The sequence below is a fragment of the Rhinopithecus bieti genome, unplaced genomic scaffold (genome assembly GCF_001698545.2).
Source record: "Rhinopithecus bieti isolate Rb0 unplaced genomic scaffold, ASM169854v2 scaffold_6946, whole genome shotgun sequence".
Lineage (NCBI taxonomy): Eukaryota > Metazoa > Chordata > Mammalia > Primates > Cercopithecidae > Rhinopithecus > Rhinopithecus bieti.
In genome coordinates, this window is record NW_016805697.1 from 932,995 (window position 1) to 950,158 (window position 17,164).

General features: G+C 38.2%; 1 protein-coding gene across 1 annotated transcript in view; it reads right to left on the reverse strand.

Moving 5' to 3' along the window:
• The window catches only part of GREB1L (GREB1 like retinoic acid receptor coactivator), a 167,926-nt gene that overhangs the window by 129,282 nt on the left and 21,480 nt on the right, over nt 1-17,164 (reverse strand). The window contains exons 5-6 of the mRNA XM_017873530.1: nt 6,902-7,078; nt 1,295-1,471 (exon numbers count right to left, since the gene is read on the reverse strand). Coding sequence (XP_017729019.1) covers nt 1,295-1,471; nt 6,902-7,078 — 354 coding nt within the window. The remainder of the gene's footprint in view (nt 1-1,294; nt 1,472-6,901; nt 7,079-17,164) is intronic.

Here is a 17,164-nt window from a genome sequence, read left to right on the forward strand (position 1 = left end):
AAGCCCTGTCTCTACTAAAAATACAAAATTAGCTGGGTGTGGTGGTGCCTGTCTGTAATCCCAGCTACTCAGGAGACTGAGGTAGGAGAATCGCTTGGACCCGAGAGGTGGAGGTTGTGATGAATTGAGATTGTGCCCTTGCACTCCAGTCTGGGCAACAGGAGTGAAACTATGTATTGAAATTAAATAAATAAATAAATAAATGAGTGAATAGTATTCATATGTATATGTGTGTGTGCATATATATAATATATATAATATATAATATATATGTGTGTGTGTGTATATGTGTGTGTGTGTATATATATATGTGTATATATATATATACACACACACAGTTATTATAGGCTGGACGCGGTGGCTCACGCCTGTAATCCCAGCACTTTGGGGGGCCGAGGTGGGCAGATCACAAGATCAGGAGATCGAGATCATCCTGGCTAACATGGTGAAACACCATCTCTACTAAAAATACAAAAAATTAGCTGGGCGTGGTGGCGGGCGCCTGTAGTCCCAGCTACTCAGCAGGCGGACGCAGGAGAATGGCATGAACCTGGGAGGTGGAGCTTGCAGTGAGCTGAGATCGTGCCACTGCACTCCAGCCTGGGCGATAAAGCGAGACTCCATCTCAAAAAGAAAAAGATAGTTATTATATGGAGAAAAAAATCACAGCATCTAAGAAACTGATCAATAGAATAATAACTAAATACTTCTTTTCTTTAGCACAGTGAAGAGAACTTTTGTCAATTCCTATCAAGCACATGAAGATGTGAAGTTTCAACTGGATTCATTTCTATAAATAAGTTAAGTTCTTCCTAATTTATAAGAAATAACACTTTGCCAACTTAATAGTGTATTTTCCCAGGTATTATGAAGAGAATGTAAATGTTTATTCTAAGTATGTTTAGCTCTAGTTAAAATAGAAAAAAAATACGGATGTTCGAAAATCTCCAAAGAAATTAACTAGAGTCAAAAGGGCATCTAACCGAGGAGCTGTCACTCTGAGGTCCTCTCTAAATGACAGAAGAGCTAGAAAGAGTCCATTTTTCCTCTTGAGAGCTGTACCCCTTCCCAAGAGACAAATACAGAGACATGCACTTTCCAAAACTTGAATTGTCTCTGTTAAAAATGTAAGGGGCAAGTCAAATAACATACCAGAAGGCTTTAAATGTTTGGATATCCTTCTGAACTTGAGATGTTTATCTGTATCCCACCTGAACTCCGAATCTTGTATGGGTCACTTGTCACCACTCTAAAATCTCCATTCCCTCCCCTTTTCTTCCTGGAAATTGACTACCTTTCCAGCAGATAAGAGGTCCCTTAGACAGTACACCCTGGGAGCTTCTGACTAGGTAGTACTTTAAGTGCTTCTGCTTCTTTGGCTGAGTGGTGAGCTTCAAGTTAATGTGGTTGGAAAATTCCGTGAAATATCGAAATCCTCTTTCTCCACAGCCGATACAATTTCCAGAAAACCCTGAAGTGAGGAAAACCAATGTTACTAATGGCCTTGTAAGTTGATACAATACTTTTATGTATTAAACAGCATAGAAACGTTCACATTCTTTGACCCAAAAATGTCTCAATCTCAAGGAAATAATTCAGAGGGGAAAAAAAACAGGTACACATTTCTTTAGCAGAGTTATTTTGTAACAGTGAAAGACTGGAAATAATTTAAATGCTGCCCTAAAAGGAAAGGAAAAGTTAGCTTCTAAAAGGTTAAGGAAATAGGGTTGATAAATACAGTAGATAATGGTTAAAGAAATAGAGCACATAATATAATAAAAAGCTTGGTTCTAGAATGTCTATTATTTCTTCCCCACATACTCCTTCCTTAGATAACCTGGTTCTCTGCCCTCTCTACCACGCAAACTTGCCTCCATGGTCACAGCTGGTGAGCTTGTGGCCCACCATCTGACCCAGTCTGGGACAGTCAGAATCTCTCTCCTGGAATTTTGAAATAAACACAAAAAGTCAGGCAGGTGGTACTGGACCCTGGATTTGTAAGGTTTTACAGAATTGGAATCCAAATTAGGGTTACGTCAGCCACATGTAAGCTAGGGTATGGGAACCAAGAACCATGAAGAGGAAGCTGATCTGCCAAGAGGAGAGCAGAGCACGGGCCAGATGTGCAAATTCAGGGCTCTATCAGCTTCTAGTTTCTGTGAGATCTAGCTATACTTTCCGACAGGAGTACCATGAGATTCCCATTTCTCCTTTTCTAACACTTCTTTATTCATACTAGCTTATTATTCCTTCAGATCTAATATCCAAACAATTCCTCACTCAGACAAACTAAACAAAACAAAAATGTTGGTGACCTGGTTAGAACAGGGGACATGGAAAAAAGAAGAAACAGAGAAAACTGGCAAGATGAAAAGCCATGCCTTTTTTTTTTTTTTGCCATGCCTTTTTTTATTGAAAATTAACTTGTCAGTCCCCTTAATACACAGAGTAAAACAGACAGTAACAGTGAGTTCTTCTAGTTGTGTCTGATGAGGACATAACCCATTTACTGTTACATAGATGAAAAGCACAAAAACGTTGTAATAAGAAAGGGCATTCCATATTGTATAAAGGCAATATTTCTATACATAAATAACTGAAAACAAATTCACTGATGAAGTGATACACTCTTTTCAGACCTCTGAGCTAACCTGATAAATATTAATAATTAACAAAGATATATAAATAGAGAACAGAAAAGCCACGAAGATGAATGATAGAATATCTCACAATATCCTAATCTCAGAACACTAATCATCAATTCAAAGCATTTATAAATCGGAAGTCCAATTTATTATTATTCAGTCAACAACTATATATTGAGCATCTACCCATATGCTAGGCATTTTGCTAAACACTGGGGAAACAGTGGTGAAGAAGAGATATTCATAACCTCTGGTCGATTACATAGAATTAATAACTTATTACTGCCACTTTATAGACATGTAAACAATATAATTTTATAAATGACTTAAAATATATTCAGAGATGAATTGTATTTGAGAGCATCTGACTATTTGTCCAATACCTTAAAAAAGTAGCCCCTCCCCCTGCAAAAAACGGTTGCCAGTGGCTGCCTAGGTCACCAAAGTCATCCATCCATCCATCTATCCATCCAGCCACCCATCCACCCACCCATCCACCCATCCATCCATCTATCCATCCATCCATCCATTCATCCAACAAATACTGTATTATGTGCTAGACACTGTTGCAGGCACCAGATTTTTTAGCACGAAACAAAGCAGACAAAGTCTCTGCCTTTGTGGAAACTACATTCTGGTTTGACTGTCGCACCTTCCTGGAAAACTGCCTGACCTGTGAATTAGATATGCCACAACCAAAACACAGAAAAAAGTTACAAGAAACTTTCAGCCAAAATAATCAAGAACAGTGCCAAAACATGAGGCTCAACTGATAGGTCCACGTGGTTTAGAAAACATTAGTGTGAGAATTAGAATTCACAAACTACCGAGGTTAAGTTTGATCTTTTCCTCTGTCTATTCTGAGCTGAAAAGCAAGAGTGTGAAGAGGAAGAAAAGCCATGGGTCAGAATAATCTGCAAAGGAGAGAATCTTCACATTAATGATAAGTTAACAACATAAAAGAATTAGAATCCTACAGTCCATTTTTAAAACTCTGTATGGCTTCAGCATTAGCCTTCCTTCAAGGGAGATTTTATCTCCTTGAAGTTCTTGTCATTGAAAACAAAAAATAACACCACTCTCAGCCAAATTACCTTTTAGTTTTTCTGGCAATCAAGTCTTCCAATTGCATGGTAGATTTGGTACACATGCACTACCAACTAGATCAATATATTTTAAATATATTTTAAATCAATTCCCCATAGTCTTTGGAATCTGCAGTTTATATAAAATTTAGACAAATTGATATTTGAATCCACAGGGGTTCTAGAATAGCGGAAGCTTAATCATTTTCTACTATGTTTTAATGCATATGAAAATCATCCACTTTAAGAAATGTTGGATGAATATTAGTTTTGGACAATAGAGTATCAAACACGTAAAAATCCCAACAATGTGCTTATTTAAGAAAAACCTTCTGCCATTTTGCTGTTGCACTGCACTTTTACATGGAGAAGTGGTCAGTAAAAAATTATGTCCACTTACAAGGCTAGAGAAAGTAAGCAAGGTTCCAAGTCTGCAAGGGTATTTAATAAATACAATAGTAAAATAACTGCCATTTCAAGAGCAAATACTATGTCCCAAGCACTGTGCTTGGTGGGTGCTTTAAGGACATCATCTCATTTGATCTTTATGACCCTGCAAGGAGGTAGGTGTTAATGATCCCATTATATGCACGAGCAATCTAAAACTTTAAGTTCTTAAAATAATTGCTGCAGTTCTTAAAGTACTAAGTGGCAAATCTGGAATTTGAACACAGTTCTGACTCCAAAGCACATGGTCTTTGGTCTCACTCCTAATTTCTAAGGATTATGAAGTCTATTATTCTGATGGTGTTTTCTGTGTCTTTTCTATGACATACTCTAAGAGGAATCTCTAGTCACAATCATTGAACAAAAAATGCATTATGAGAGATTTTCACTGTCTACAGTCAGAGCCACACCTGAACTGTTTCATTAGATGAGACGATAATGCTTTTCAAATGCTAAAAAGTTTTCTGAAGTTGTTCTACTACAGCCTACTAGGTAGTAAGCTCTGTATGGAATAGGACTAAGTCTTATAACTGTTGTGTCCCTACGTGAGAGCCTCGTGTGATTTCTGTCATACGGTACATTCTGAATAAATACTGCTTAATAAAAAAATGAGTAGTTGGATCGTCTTTGCTAATTTAGCCCAGCATATTAGATTTATCATTAGACTTCTATATTAAACCATCTGCTCAATTTCACTAAACAAAAAAAAGTGAAAATGTTCTTTTTTTTTTTTTTGAGATGGAGTCTCGCTCTGTCACCCAGGCTGGAGTGCAGTGGTGCGATCTCGGCTCACTGCAAGCTCCGCCTCCAGGGTTCATGCCACTCTGCCTCAGCCTCCCTAGTAGTTGGGATTACAGGCACCCACCACCACACCCAGCCTTTTTTTATTTTTATTTTTTTTTTTGTATTTTTAGTAGAGACAAGGTTTCACCGTGTTAGCCAGGATGGTCTCTATCTCCTGACCTTGTGATCTATCCGCCTCGGCCTCCCAGAGTGCTGGGATTACAGGCGTGAGCCACTGTGCCTGGACAAAAATGTTCTTTTTTTATGAGAGCCTTATGAAAAATGAAAATTATTTCTTTTCCTATGAACCATGAGAAGTCTTCAACTATAATTTAAGGAACTTCTATAAAGCGTGTGCAGGCTCACTTATTGATCAGTGTATTGCTAGACTTTCTGATGACACTAGATAACTAGGAAGAATGTATCAAGCTACAAAAATAAATACACATCATGATCAATACAATATTTGAATTCACTGCTCTATTCTTTTTCCTTTTCACTGATATTTGTGCCTAAAACATGATTTCATCTATAGTAAGACAAATTCTGAGAAACAAAAACAACAGTAGAGACATGCAGCAATAAAAAAGCAACAAATCTCATGTGCTGTCTTTTTAATTATTTAAAACAAAATAAATCAAGTCTGTTATTTATGACATAGGGAGGCTATGTTGTGAGAAAGCCCAGACACTAATATCACAAAGTAAAATAACTCTGAGATAAAGTCATTTACATTTTATATCACATAGATAGAAATATAAAGATATATAGTCCTAGTTATTTTGGGTGAACTAATGTTAAATATAAAGTGAGATTCACATCACACAAGTATAGATAGAAATAATGCGTGGTATGGAAAAATAACAAATAACTTACAAAGTGAATAATCCACAGATGAACAATTAAGAGTTGACTTGATATCAGGTCCAGTATCAGAGCTGACTTGATATCAATGACTATAGAGAATGAATTCTCTTTTCTTTACAAAATACTAATTTTTGATAAATTGCATGCTTTTTAAAAATATCTGGTCAAAAAAGTCATTTAATTAAGCTAAGTGTTTTGAGAATTAATAAAAATGAAAAGCCTGGGCATGGTGGCTTATGCTTGTAATCCCAACACTTTGAGAGGCCAAGGCAGGCAGATCATCTGAGATCAGGAGCTTGAGACCAGCCTGGCCAACATGGTGAAACCCTGGCTCTGCTAAAAATACAAAAAGTAGCTGGGCATGATGGTGGGCACCTGTAATCCCAGCTACTTGGGAGGCTGAGGCAGGAGGATTGCTTCAACCCAGGAAGCAGAGATTGCAGTGAGCTGAGATTGTGCCACTGTACTCCAGCCAGGGTGACAAGAGCAAAACTCTGAGAAAAAAAAAAAGAAAGAAAGAAGAAAAGGAAGGAGGGAAGGAGGGAAGGAGGGAAGGAGGGAAGGAAGAAAGGAAGGAAGGAAGGAAGGAAGGAAGGAAGGAAGGAAGGAAGGAAGGAAAATAAATGTTTAAGAAGTTACTGCCTGTAATCCCAGCACTTTGGGAGGCCAAGGCAGGCAGATAACGAGGTCAGGGATTTGAGACCACTCTGGCCAACATGGTGAAGCCTCGTCTCTACCAAAAATACAAAAATTAGCTGAGTGTGGTGGCATGCGCCTATAGTTCCAGCTACTCGGGAGGCTGAGGCAGGAGAATCACTTGAACCTGGGAGGCAGAGGTTGTAGTGAGCCTGGACTGCATCACTGCACTCCAGCCTGGGCGATGGAGCAAGACTCCATCTCAAAAAAAAAAAAAAAAAGTTACTAAAAGAAAAAAATGTATCATAATTGAACTAAACTATATAATCCCCAAATAATCCTCTGGTATATTTTTTTAAATTTCTGCAGTAGTTTTAAATAAATGTGTATTTTAACTCCCTCATATTGGAAGGAATTTTATAAGCATGAAATACTCACCTAAAAGTGCATTTTTTCCATGATCATCCGGTAGAAATCGCTTGTCCACAGCACAAACTAGGATGTGTTCAGGCAGATTGGGAGACTTGGCCCCCACCAGGAGGAATCCTGCTGGGATGTCAATTTGTTCCATACACAGTGATACCAAACGCAAATCCTTTCCTGCTTGACAAAAACCTAAAATCCGGTTTAAAAAAAAAGGACACAGTGAAATGTTTAGTGAGATTATATCTTCTTATCACTCATTTGGAGAATAGATTTACTTGTGGGAATCACTATTAAAGTCCCTACATCCCTTTACTCCAACCAGAAGACAAATCTATCAAGTGTGGTCTTCTGAACAAAGCTGAAAAGACACTGAAAGGAAATATTTCCCTCTGCTTCACTCCAAAGTGACGACTTCATATTTTCTTTTTCTTTTTTTTTTTGAGACAGAGTCTCGCCCTGCTGCCCAGGCTGGAGTGCAATGGTGGGATCTTGGCTCACTGCAACCTCTGCCTCCCAGGTTCAAGTGATTCACCTGCCTCAGCCTCCCAAGTAGCTGAGATTACAGGCACGCACCACCACACCCAGCTAATCTTTTTTTTTTTTTTTGTATTTTTAGTAGAGATGGAGTTTCACCATGTTGGCCAGGCTGGTTTCGAACTCCTAACCTCGTGATCCACCCAGCTTGCCCTCCCAAAGTGCTGGGATTACAGGCGTGAGTCTGGTCCACGAGTGAGGCAATGATGAATACACAACAAACTTTGAAAACCATGCAGTTTGTATGTGCATGTAATAGGGTTATTTTACTTCCAATGCAAATTCACTTCTCTAGATGGGGATAGTGTCAGAACAGATACTCTTTATTTCACAGAGGAAGAGACTGAAGTTCAGAATTTTGTGGCTCCTAGATGAACGGGCCAAAACTGTTACAACTTTTCACTTTTTACCATGACATGACATGACAAGTTGCGACAAAATCTTACATAACCACTTTGTATATCATAATGTATTCTATGAATTCATCTGTTCATCATTTATAAAACAAACATTTGCAACAAATGCTGTCCGAGACCAGGAGATACAGAATTGAACAAAATATGTCTTCCTCCAAGAACTCACATTGCAGTTAACTGGAAGAATGTATAAGGAACCAAGAATCACAGACAGTGTTACAGGGAACAGCTACAGTTCTGCTGCAAATCTTCTGGGGAATGATTCTGTCTGTACTCTAATCATGTGACTTCCCCAGGGAGCCATGACACTCCAAACTGATGTGGAGCTAGGACCTGATCCAGCTGGGCCACTTTGATAGCCCAACTTTCTGGCCATAGTTGATTGGTCCAAGGGTAGACGTATGACATACACAAGGCCCATCAAAGCCTGTTCCCTAGAAAATCTGAACATGGAGCCAAGGAGAGCATGGCTCAGTCTGCTTAGTGCCAGCCCTGTTCCTTGACCTGGGAGGGAACTCCGTCACCATGGGCAGGAGACTGAAAGATTGTTATGGTGGTGTCTGAATCCCTGAGCCTTTTCCAAGGTTTGGCCATGAAACCTTTCCTTTGGAACTCTTTCAGTCATTTCTTCATTTTACCTAAGCCATTTTCAGTTGGGTTTCTGTCATTTGCAACCAAGAGAGGCTGAATGAAAGTATAATAAATGCTATTTCAGGCCAGGTGCAGTGGCTCACACCTGTAATCCCAGCACTTTGGGAGGCTGAGGTAGGCGGATCACTTGAGGTTGGGGTTCAAGATCAGCCTGGTCAACATGGTGAAACCCTGTCTCTATTAAAAATACGAAAAAAAAAAAAAGGCCAGGCGTGGTGGCTCACACCTGTAATCCCAGCACTTTGGGAGGCAGAAGCGGGCGGATCACGAGGTCAGATCGAGACCTTCTTGGCTAACACGGTAAAACCCCGTCTCTACTAAAAATACAAAAAATTAGCCAGTTGTGGTGGCGGGCACCTGTAGAGACGGAGCTTGCAGTGAGCCCAGATCGTGCCACTGTACTCCAGTCTGGGCGACAGAGTGAGACTCTGTCTCAAAAAATAAACAAACAACAACAACAACAAAAAAATTAGCCGGGCATGGTGGCACATGCATGTAATCCCAGTTACTTGGGAGGCCGAGGCAGGAGAATCACTTGAACCAGGGAGGCAGAGGTTGCGGTGAGCCGAGATCGCATCACTGCACTCCAGTCTGGGTTAACAGCGTGAAACTTGCTCTCAAGAACAGGAAGAAAACAAAAAAAAAAAGCAAAAAAAAAAAGCTATTTCAGAAAATTTTGGAAGCAAGGAGGACACCTACCTTTCCATACACAAACCCTAGGAAAGCACCATTATCATTGCCCAATACAAAATAGGGAAAAACCATGCTAGATTCTCCTAGCATCAATTCATGTTATGATTTTAACCAAGTGTCAAAAATCATTGAATGCCATCAGTTACTGGCATGAGAAATAAAAAAGAAAACACCACCAAAACATTGGATGAGGCCAGGTGTAGTGGCTCACGCCTGTAATCCCAGCACTCTCGGAGGCCCAGGAGGGCAGATCGCTTGGGTCCAGGAGTTCAAAACCAGTCTGGGCAACGTGGTAAAACCCCATCTCTACCAAAAAAAAAAAATACAAAAATTAGTCAAGCCTGGTGGTGAGCACTTGTAATCCCAGCTACCTGGGCGGTTAAGATGGGAGCATCCCTTGACCCAGGGAGGCAGAGGTTGCAGTGAAGCCAGGATTGTGCCATTGTACTCCAGCCTGGGTGACAGAGCAAGACCCTGTCTAAATTTTTTTTTAAAGAAAAAAAATTAAAATTAAAATTGAAAGAAAAAGATAAAGTGGTGGAGCATATTAAATTTACCGTATAGTTTGGGTCATCAAACCTCAAAAACAAGCCTAATAGAATTGGGAAAAGAAAGCAGAAGAAAGAATAAAATTATCAAGACTACAGGGCTCAATCATTTCAAGCTTATAGAACCCTTTTAACATTAACAAAAGTGAATTTAAACTCTAAAAGTCAATTTGACTCTAAAATTCATGAATTAAGAAAAAATACAAAAACATGAATTCTTTAGCAATTTTAAATGAAACTGCATTTGTTCAAAATATCATTTATATTTATCTGGAAAATAGTAATTAAATATGTGGGTCAGATTACTTAGTTTACAAACCTTTTTTGGAGCCTATTTGATACATGGAACCCATAGGAAAAAAAAAATTGCTGTGCCCACCCACCTCTATTAAGGAACAGGCTCACAGGTTTGGAAGTTGGGAATTGATGATGATGATGATGGCAGCTTAAACTTATGGAGCACTCGCCATAGCCAGGCACAGTGCTAAATACTATATAGATAATCTTATTCTGTCCTCTCAACACTCAAGACTGGTACTATCTCCTTTTCATAGATGGAGAAACTGAGGCTCATAAAGGTTAGGAAACTTGTCCAAGGTTACATAAAGAATTCTGTAATACTCAGGATGTAAGACAGGGGAAGTCTGCCACAGTGAAAACAGACAAAAAGCATACTATTTAACTTGGCAAAAGAGAAGCTAAGAACAATTACAATACAGTGCTAAAACTATGACAGGTGAACACAGACTTTTTCATCAAATTCTAAAATACTAAATCTAGGAGTCATATTAAAGTACCAAAAGGAACACTAATTTATTTTAATCAAAGAAGTTACTAATTTGCATATAGACAGTAAATCTAGGTTTACAGACATAAACCTAGTTCATGATTAGCCTATTAATGGAAAGCAGGATGCTTGGGGAGCTGTCTCTGTCACTGAGAAGTAGTAATACAATCTTTCTACTATGTTGACTCACTGTATTAGAAAAAGTGTACCAGATGGAACCACAAGTCTGTATCAATTTGCAAATTATGTTATATGGAACTTCAAGATCATCTAATAAAGCATTTCTCAATATAAGTGGTGAATTCCCAGGGATTCATAAAAAATGTTCCAAGATACTTGGGAATAGTAAGTGAAATTTAAATAGACATCACTATCAATTTCTAAAAATGAATAAATAATTAGTGTAAATATCCTACTTTTAAAACAGAATGTTCTAAGGGCCTTTCATCTAACACATGTAGGGTTAATGGAAACCAGCTGAGTGAGCTCACAATTCACTCAGTCAAACCCCATATCATTGTGTGGTTTTGACTATACAAGTTCAAATTGTTTTCATTTTCAGTCATATGTATTGACATATTGCTTAACTTATACACATAACAGGCTGTTGGTTAAAGATGGGATGCTCAGGAAACTTTCTGTGTTAATAATACAAAAAGAGAAATTTTATAAATGTGCCTAAATTTGCTTTTTGGGGGAGCATATTTTCAGGGAAACTGTACTTTTAAAAGCTCTTTGGTAGATACAAAAGTTAAATTCATTCACCACACTCACTCAACAAATTAAAAGATTGTATAAAATCAAGCAATATGTTTTCCAGGACACCAAAAAACAAATGTTAAAAGGTAAAATTTAGCGATTATAATCCAATTTGGCTTTTAATACATGAGGAAGAAAACACTGCCTCTTTCAACTCTATAGGCAGTTACCTACAAATAGCAGCCTAAAACTTTTCCATCACATAGAACAAAATACAAAATTATAAAATAAACTACTATACCCTTTAACCGTAAAACGTAGAATTTCCAAAATTTAGGCATTAAAAGTAGATTTTGACTTTTTTTAATGCTGTAAAACATTTAAATACATTTAGCTCCTCTCATCCTCCTCCAAAACAAATACAATAGTTTATTTTAAAATTTGTCAACAAAACATGCTTTTTCTTACACAACAAATTTAAAGTAAGTTAATCAGTAATTATTGAATAGCAAAATGTAGATAATCTTTCTTGTACAGCATGAATATCAAACAGTATATTAATAAACTGTCCTAGGTGGGCAGGGTGCAGTGGCTCATGCCTGTAATCCCAACACTTTGGGAAGCTGAGGTGGGTGGATCACCTGAGGTCAGGAGTTTTGAGTCCAGCCTGGCCAACATGGCAAAACCCTGTCTCTGCTAAAAATACAAACATTAGTTGGGCATGGTGGCATGGACCTGTAGTCCCAGACACTCGGGAGGCTGAGGCAGGAGAACTGCTTGAACCCAGGAGGCAGTGAGCCGAGATTTGCACCATTACACTCCAGCCTCGGCAACAAGAGTGAAACTCTGTCTCAAAATAAATAAATAAATAAATAAACAAACAAACAAACAAACCAATCTAAAATAAATACTATTTAAAATCAAGTCCTTATCACATGCTGTGTAATGACAAATTAGTTTTTAAATATCTGCATTCAAAAGATTACACACTATTATAGGAGACATTTGTGAGTCAAAGATTGAGGAACACAGATCTGTTCTAATTTCTTTGATATGTAAATGAAAGAAGGGCCCCAAGAGACTAAGAAAGTGGCCCAAGGCCAAATACTCAGCCACCAGAAACAGTAGATAGAGAACCCAGGTCTCTTAACTCCAAATTGACTGCTCCTTCGACCTCATTAACACCTCTCTGACTCATATACAGTCATTCATCACTTAACCACATGGATGCATTCTAAGAGGTGATTTTGTTGTGTGAACATCATAGAGTGTACTTTCACACACCCAGATGGTAGAGCCTACCACACAGGTAGGCTAGATGGTATAGCCTATTGCCCCTAGGCTACAAACCTGGATAGCATCCTATTGTACTGAGTGCTATTGGCAGTTGTAACACAATGGTTAAGTATTTGTGTGTCTAAACATATGTAAACACAGAAAAGGCACAGCGAAAATATGATATAAAAGATAAAAAATAACACACCTGTACAAGGCACTTAAAACAGAGCTTGCAGGACTGGAAGTTGCTCTGGGTGAGTCAGCGAGTGAGTAATGAGTGAATGTGAAGGCCTAGGACATTACTGTACACTTTATAAACACTGTACCCTTAGGCTACACAAAATTTACTAAAATTTTTTTTCTTCAATAATAAATTAACCTTAGCTTACTGTAACTTTTAACTTTATAACCTTTTAACTTCTAAAATCTTTTGATTCATAGTAACACTTAAAACACAAACACATTGTATAGCTGTATAAAAACATCTTCTTTCTTGTATCATTATTCTATAAGGCTTTCTTGTATTAATTTTTTTTTTAAACTTTTTAAACTTTTTTGTTGGCCAGGCATGGTGGCTCATGCCTGTAATCCCAGCACTTTGGGAGGCCAAGGTGGGTGGACCACAAGGTCAAGAGATCGAGACCATCCTGGCCAACATGGTGAAACCCTGGCTCCACTACAAATACAAAAATTAGCTGGGCATGGTGGTGGGCGCCTGTAATCCCAGCTACTCAGGAGGCTGAAGCAGGAGAATCACTTGAACCCAGGAGGTGGAGATTGCAGTGAGCTGAGATTGTGTCACTGCACTCCAGTCTGGCGACAGAGCGAGACTCCGTCTCAAAAACAAAACAAAAAACAAAACAAAAAACAACAACAAAAAAAACTTTTTTGTTAAAAACTGAGGCACAAACACACACATTAGCCTAGGCCTACACAGGGTCAGAATCATCAAGATCAGTGTCTTCCACTTCAGTATCTTGTCCCACTGGAAGGTCTTCAGGGCAATAACATGCTTGGAGGGTCATCTCCTATGATAATAATGCCATCTTCCAGAATACCTCCTGAAGGACCTGCCTGAGGCTGTTTTACAGTAAATCTTTTTTTTTTTTTTTAAATAAGTAGAAGGAGTACATTCTGAAATAACACAGTCATTTATTACCTAATATCATGTGGCATACCTAATTGCATGTGGTATACTTTTACATGACTGGCAGTGCAGTAGGTTTCTTTACATCAGCAACACCACAAACACATGAGTAATGCACTGCACTACTTTACAATAGCTACAATGTCATCAGGCAACAGACATTTGTCAGCTTTGGAACCAACCAACGTCGTATATGCAGTCAGTCATTGACCAAAATGGTGTTATTTGGCACATGACTGTATACTGTTTCGCCTTCCTCTAGTCTGATGGAGAACTCTCCTATAACTTCTTCCTTATCTACTTTTGCTGGGTCCTATCACTTGCCTTCCCTGTGGCCTTTTGAGATTGATTTCCGAGTATCATTTGATACACCAGCCCCTGCTGGCCACTGACTGTGTCGGCATTCACCTATTTCATCCTTGCTAATGAGTCCTTAAAATTAAAGTTTTGACAAGCTGCAAAAGTAATCCATGCTCACAGACTGACATTTCTGTTGAGATTTCTCAAGCAATACATTGCAAAAGGGAGACTAAGAGGGAAAAGTTACAATTTTGTTTCTGGGCTACAGAGGGATAGAGTAGAGAAGGCACAGTTAGTGTGGAAAGCAGCATTTTCTAGGGAAGAGAGATTATTTCAGCGCAATTTCTGTGGCAAAATGAAAACTACACAATCCACACAAATAGTTTTCCAATCTTTGAGGGCTTTCCCACTTATGATATGAGGACACCTAGAGGTGAAAAGCAATAATTATTAAACAATTACTGTATTCTATGAGAGGTGTGTTTCTAGCCTCCTTCACCTAAAAAAAAAAAGAAAGTCAAGAGGTACCTGTGCCAATGAAAAGAGAAAATGTCTTATTTGATGGAAAAAAAAAAAAAACAACCCACACCATAATGATGGGTGTTTGTAAAAGTGGCACGAGAACCAACTGAGAGCTCCCAATGTCCAAAACTGAACAATTTGAGCAACAAAATAAGTTAGTATTAGATTATAAACATAAAATAAATGTAGTCATTTATGGCCATAATGACATAAATAAATGAATGAACCCATCAATAAATGGGAGAAAAGAGATGAATTCCCACGCAGTAGAATTTCAAATAATTTACATAGTCTGCCTTCAAGGATGTGGAGTGTAACTCCCTGCTCCCTAAGTGTGATCTGGGGATTCCTTCCACAGTATGCAGTGGAAGGAGAGTGGAGATAACACTCCTTCAGCCCCTCAGCCAGGTGACCAAAGTCAACAGCAATAGTGATAAATCATGTTGATTGTATGTACCCTTGAAATAATATGATAAAAATTTAAGGAATATGATAAAAATTTACCCCTGTGATCTTCCTCCCCAGATCCCATAACCCCAATCTAATAAGGAGAAAAACATCAAATGAATTCCAACAGGGGGGTCTCCTACAAATATGCCTAATACTCCCCAAATGGTCAAGGTCATGAAAAACAAGGAAAGTCTGAGAAACTGTCATAGTCAAAAGGCACCTAAGGAGACATAGCAATTAAATCTGATGCCATATCCTGGATGGGACACGGAAACAGGAAAAGAATATTAGGAAAAAACCAAGGAACTCAAATAAACTGTACACTTTAGTTGTTATTAAAATTAATAAAAAAGTATCAATATTGGTTCATTAATTGTAGCAAACGTACTATACTAACATATTAATAATAGGGCAAACTGTGTGGGGATATATAGAAACTACTATTTTCTTAATTTTCACAAATTTAAAGCTGTTCTTCAAAAATAAAATAAAATAGTCCTATTTTATCTTTGACCATGTAGCTATTTGCCAACACAAGCCATACAGGCAATGTAATTAAGAAGAGACTAGGAAAGAAAGGCACAGCAGGGCTGAGTCTAGAAAACAGGGTCCAGAAGAAATCAACTCAAGGTCAAAAATGCTCATTAAGTCAAGCAAAAGTTTATGAATTCAGTCTGTAGTTATTCTAAGAATAAGTTCGCCTGCCAAGGGTCTGGTCTATTGCTGTAAAGTCTATATCTATTTACTGTTTCCTCCAAATCCTCATTGCTTGGATTCAGATCAGCTAATGATATACAAAATATAGCATCAGGGATCCCTATGACAGTAAAAACATTATGCAAAGAGCAATATTTAATTTAGCTTTTTCAGATGGAAAATAAGCTGCGCACGTCTGTAAAAAAGAGTGGAGAGCTAAAAACAAAATCTATGAAATATTCTGTCTCAAGACTTATAGGATCCCAGTATCCAGTGTGACAGATAGTTCTATTTTCCCACTACTAGAAATATGTCTGATTACTAGTCTAATAAACATCAAATATTAAATCTCAATTAAAACCTTAAACTAAATGAAAAACAAAACAAAACCTTAGGACTCCACAAAAGGGTAATTCTGAATTACATCTAAATAATTCTAAGGCACTGATGTGATCTTTCTTTTAGAGGCTACGAGAAGATCTGGTTAAGAGTATCCTAAGGAAGAATCTAAGCCTGTTTATAGTCTACAAGCAAAGAAATATAAGTCAGTGATAACGGGCATACAAATAATTTATTTGACAAATCTGCCCCTGAAATAATTTCACTTTCTGAAGACAACACTGAAATGTTGCTCTAAAACCAAGCCTCTTGCAGAGCAAATGATTTTAATTTTTTTAAAAAGAAATAATAGTAGACAGGTCTTCTTTATAAACATCATCTGCATTTCTTTAAGAAAACAGCCGAAGATTTCACTTCACAGAAACAGATTTGCATTCTCCAATTATCTCCAACTTGAAGGTTACAGAGTAAACTAAAAGGGGGCAGGGAAAAGTTTACAGAAACAGCTATAAACACAAGCTAAAGTAATCAAAGCAGTATTTGGAGGCCTAAAATTTGGTTGTCCTTAACTCTGGACAATCAACTGCCTCCCAGCAGGATAGGAACCTACACTATTCCAATAATTTACATAAGAAATTAGCAACCAAAATTTACATCTGAATGGTAAACCCCAGCAGCCCATCAGGTGTTAAGTATTTGCTTATCTAAATTGCCTCTAAAAATAGCTTTACCTTTCTTTGAGCCTTAAGTAAATAGAGGATTTCCCATGAAGGGAAGGTGGTATGCTTAAATAAGTCCAGGCAGTATATTGCCCCACTTCATTGCCATTTTCGTAAGGAAAATTTCAGAAATTTCAGAACTGTTCTCCCTTTGAGTAAGAGGGCTCTTAGAACTATCTTAAAATGAGTCCAATTGAAAGAGCTACTGGCCGGGCGCGGTGGCTCACACCTGTAATCCCAGCACTTTGGAAGGCCGAGGCAGGCGGATCACGAGGTCAGATCAAGACCATCCTGACTTAACACGGTGAAACCCTGTCTCTACTAAAAATACATAAAAAAGTAACCAGGCGCCGGGCGCGGTGGCTCAAGCCTGTAATCCCAGCACTTTGGGAGGCCGAGACGGGCGGATCACGAGGTCAGGAGATCGAAGCCATCCTGGCTAACACGGTGAAACCCCGTCTCTACTAAAATACAAAAAAAAAAAAACTAGCCGGGC